The following is a 4,843-nucleotide window of genomic DNA, read 5'->3' as shown; positions in this document are numbered from 1 at the left end:
TGGCCGGCCATTTTTGACCGGGAACATCACAAGTGTGACTTTGTGCCATTTTGTACAAAATAAAAGCACTTCAAAAAAGAATTCCTGGTTAAACATTAAAGTAGGCTAGTGTGATCAACAGTGAAACCCTTTTTTCACCTTTTTCACAATATTGACAAAATTATTAACAAATAATGCTTTTTTCACTCAAAAAACTAATGTGCATAAGCTCGGGATAAATGATCTCCTACAATTAAATAGTTTGAAATTAAATGCAAAACCAGTCCTAATTGAAAGAGCAACAAGTTGACAAAAAGATTGAATCCAAGATTGGGTGAAAATATGGTATAATGAGTGATTTATAAGCTATTTTTTATAGGCCGGTCATTTTTGACCGGGAACACCACAAGTGTGACTATGTGCCATATTTTTTACAAAACAAAAGTTTCAAAACAAAATTCCTGGTGAAACATTAGAGTAGACTAGTGTGATCAACAATACCAATTTTCTTCAGATTTTATTTAATATTTCCAAAATTATTCAAAAATTAAAAAAAAATTACTCAAAAAAATGAAATGCCTACTCTCAAATAAATGAGGCCTATGATTATTCAGATGCAAATCAAAATATAAAACCAGTCCTAATTGAAAGAGAACATGTTGACTAAAAGATTGAATCCAAGATTGGGTGAAAATATGGTATAATGAGTGATTTATAAGCTTTTTTTTATGGGCCGGTCATTTTTGACCGGGAACACCACAAGTGTTATAGGGTTTTGAACACCACATGAGGGTTAAAGAACTGTTTCCATTGCAGTTTTGCAAATTATTCCTTTTTCAAATATTCTAAAAAACAACTCATGCAAGCGTAAAAATTTGTTTTTGATATATGGGATTTTTGCGAAATTGACAGGTTTCCATTGTGTGGAATTTCAATTCACAATTTTAGTTTGCACAATTTGAAGGGTAATGGAAATGGAAACGCAAACAGGGGTCAGTGTGACTAGTAAGTGCTCAGAGTATTACCAGATACGTAATTGTCCAAAACAATGTAATGGTACATCCCTCCTAAGATCTAGATGAGTGGACGTCCAAAAAATGGGGATGGGTTCCTAAAGAAAAAAAAAAGAATAAACAATGTTGACAAGAAGTTCTGAGATTACAGGTTACAACTCTTTCAGTAGTTTAGTAGGTATAGGATCTAGCTTGGATTTGATGCCTTTTGTGTCTAAATGTTTTAATGTCTGTTGCTTCATGCTTTTAAACTGGTGTTAACTTGTATTTGTCTCTTTTCACCTCAGACCCGATGGCGCTGAAAGAGGAGACTCAAGAACTGAATGAAACAAAAGACAAAGATCAAAATGAGAAACAGCATGATTTCAAATCTGAAGAAGAATCAATTAGTTGCTCACAAACTGAAAAGACTTCCTCACCAAAAAAAGCTCAAAAAACACAAAACCTTAATTCTGAAATGAAAAATCATGCTGGAGAGAGCTCTTTCACCTGCCAACAGTGTGGAGAGATTTTCAATCAAAAAGAAAGCCTTAAAGTCCACATGAAAATACACATTGAAAAGAAACCGTTAATATGCCCTCAGTGTGGAAAATGTTTTACACGGAAAAAAAACCTTAGGACACACATGAGAATTCATACTGAAGACAGACCTTACACCTGCTCTCAGTGTGGAAAGAGTTTCAGGCTCAAAGAAAGCCTAAAGACTCACATAAGAAGTCACACTGGAGAGAGACCTTACACCTGCAAACTGTGTGGGAAGAGTTTCACACAAAATGGACATCTTACGACTCACATGAGAGTTCACACTGAAAAGAATCCATTAGTATGCTCTCAGTGTGGAAAGTGTTTTGCACAGAAAAGAACCCTTGATGCCCACATGATCATTCACACCGGAGAGAGACCTTACACCTGCCCTCAGTGTGGAAAGAGTTTCAGATACAAAGAAAGCCTAAAGACTCACATAAGAAGTCACACTGAAGAGAAACCATTCACATGTGATCAGTGTGGAAAGAGTTTCAGATATAAAGAAAACCTTAATAAGCACATGAAGATTCATTCAACAGAGAACGGTTTTAAATGTCATCAGTGTGAAAGAAGTTTTACAGACACGAATCACCTTGAGGATCATGTTAAAATACACATCGGAGAAAAGCCTTTCATGTGCTATCACTGTGGAAAGAGTTTTTCAAGAGAAGATAACCTCAAGGTTCATTTGAGAATTCACACTGGAGAGAAACCTTTCACCTGTGAACAATGTGGAAAGTGTTTCAGGGTTAAAGAATACCTTCAGATTCACAAGGTAGTTCACACTGGAGAGAAGCCCTACAAGTGTCCTCAATGTGAGAAGAGTTTCACATGTCAAGGCAGCATGAAACGTCATTTGAAAACTCATTCTGGGAAGAAACTGCCATTTTCTTCAGTGTGATGAGGTTTAGAAAAAGGAGCAATTACTATAATCATCTGCTTATCCATTTTGAAAGACATCATTTTCTTTTGTGCATATGCATTCATATTTACTCTTTGGCATGATAATACTTTATGATTTGCATATGTTATAATAGAAGACTTTGGGCAAGTAATAAATCCGAATGTTTGGTAACTAGCGCATACTATGGAATCATACTAGCTCATGTAAAGTTAGTTTAATCTTGGATGTTAATTATTGGTTTTATTAAAATATTAGGTAGTTTACTACCATTGCATTAAACTGAGTGAAATGGTGGCTTTTGGTTATGTCTCCTGCAGACTAGAAGCGTTTACGACCTGCTCTGTTAAACTTTTCATTTATGTATTTTCAAATCCCACCGTTTTTGATCTCCTTGGGCAGCTTTTGTTTATTAATAGTTCTTCGTACTATAATCTCACGCAGTATGTCAAAGGAAAAGGGTAAATCAGGGGAAAAAGAGGCGGACCAACATCTCGGACATCTAGAGATCACTTTCTCTGGGCTCCGAAAGGACAACAAGTGGCTGCGGACTAAAGTTTCAGACTTAGAGGGGCATAGCCAACGGCAGAATGTTCGCATCATGGGCCTACCTTTGAAGTCCATTGAAGGTCGACGTCCAACGATCTTCTTCTCCCAACATCTTGTTGAGGTTTTCTGCCATCAGATTTTGTCGTCGCTGCCTGAGCTGGATAGAGCTCTCCGAATCCCTGCTCCCAAGTCTGCTTCAGGGCAAAGACCACATCCGGTTATTCTACGGTTCCGTCACTACCAGGTGAAGTATTTGGTTATTCGCGAGTCCCGTAAGAAAGGTGTCCTGACCTATCAAGGCCACATGATTCCGATCTTCGAAAGACTATAATCCTGATGTCCTGAAGCTGTGCAGTGAGTTCAAAGATGCCATGGTGGAATATTACAAATGCAGACTCAATCTGGCTGGGAAGAGGAGAGCAGGTTAATGCATCACACTTGCTAATGGTGAGAAAATGTGGTTGCTATCTGCTTCTGAAGCCAACAACTTTGTTCGGAGTTTAGAAGCAAAATATTTTACATTGGAGCTTTGGACCGTGGCCAGTAGCTATGTTTCCATCCAAAGATGCGAATTTAACTTATGCACAGAACTGGAATATCGCATTAAACATTTGCGAAAAAAAAGCACCATTTACATCCAACGAGTCAAAGAGAACAAAAACGTCACTTCCTGATAAACTGGCACTAAATATCTCATAATTTTCATATGTAATAAATTACTTGCGTTTCAGAGAGAGCAGACCTAAAACAATAAATACGGTCATTGCTTTTAGAGGTTTTAGAGGCTGTTTGGGAACGCAGTCATGTAAGACCATAATTATACAGAAATACTTTGATGACAGACTTTCCTCAGGCATTTCAGAACATCTAAACAAAATATAGATACTATGAACAAGATCAGTCCGCTGGTTAGTCAGTTTGTCCCATCTCATAGCACAAAGTCACATGACTTTTTCAATGTGTATCGTGGAATTTATTTGGTAAATGTGTTTAAATGGAAGTTTATGCGCATCCAGTCCACAGAATATTTGCCCAAAAATCAAGATAATTTTTGGCAAATGCGAGACAAGTCTTTGTGTTCTTTTTGGTCAGCAGTGGCTTTTGCTCTCCCATGGATGCCATTTTTGCCCATTCACTTTCTTATTGTTGAATCATGAACACTGACCTTAATTGAGGCAAGTGAGGCCTGCAGTACTTTCCCAGCTGGCATTTCAACGCTGAAACAACGTCAGGTACCATGGTTGAATCAACGTTGTATTACTGTTTCGATTTTGCAAATTGGATCAACGTTGAAATCGTGACATTGTTTCACCGTCATACCTTCATCATGGTTGAATTTTGGTTGTTCTGTAGATGTTGGTTTAACGTTGAATTAGGTGTTGATTTTGCAAAGTTAATCAACGTTGATAACGCGCCGTTGTTTCACCATCGTACCTTTCACCATAGGTAAATACATGGGTGTACATTAATTTAGATTCTATTTTGTATTAGTTTGAATTTGTATATTATATGTGTTTTATATAGGTTGAATGTCAGATGTGTGTTTACAATGGATTTTAATTAAATACTGCATGCTCAAAATTGTCATGAATTCATAATAAATGTTATCTTTGAAACTATTATAAGATTAAAAAGACATATAACACACCAAATGCATGGGATTCATATCAAGAAAATGTGGAAAAATCTCTAAAAGACATTAACACATAACTTACCAGCAACACAACAACATCAGATGAGCATCTAACTTGAGCATCTGTGATAAAAGGAATACAAAAATTCACACACAGGTATTTATCTTTTGCAGGATACATGTCCTTTACCCATTTGTAAACTCTGGTAACATTTTACTTTACTATTTTCGTTTTTCGAAAGA

General features: G+C 36.6%; 1 protein-coding gene across 1 annotated transcript; it reads left to right on the top strand.

The window, feature by feature from the left end:
- Window positions 1-797: 797 nt before the first annotated feature.
- Window positions 798-4,416, top strand: LOC109057619 (gastrula zinc finger protein XlCGF8.2DB-like). Its single transcript, XM_019074849.2, has one exon. It carries the CDS (start codon window positions 1,285-1,287, stop codon window positions 2,416-2,418), a length of 1,134 nt encoding a protein of 377 aa, XP_018930394.2. The 5' UTR covers window positions 798-1,284; the 3' UTR covers window positions 2,419-4,416.
- The last annotated feature ends 427 nt before the right edge of the window (window positions 4,417-4,843 follow it).

Source organism: Cyprinus carpio, chromosome B4 (assembly GCF_018340385.1).
Source record: "Cyprinus carpio isolate SPL01 chromosome B4, ASM1834038v1, whole genome shotgun sequence".
NCBI classification, from domain to species: domain Eukaryota; kingdom Metazoa; phylum Chordata; class Actinopteri; order Cypriniformes; family Cyprinidae; genus Cyprinus; species Cyprinus carpio.
This window is presented reverse-complemented; position numbering and strand designations above follow the sequence as displayed.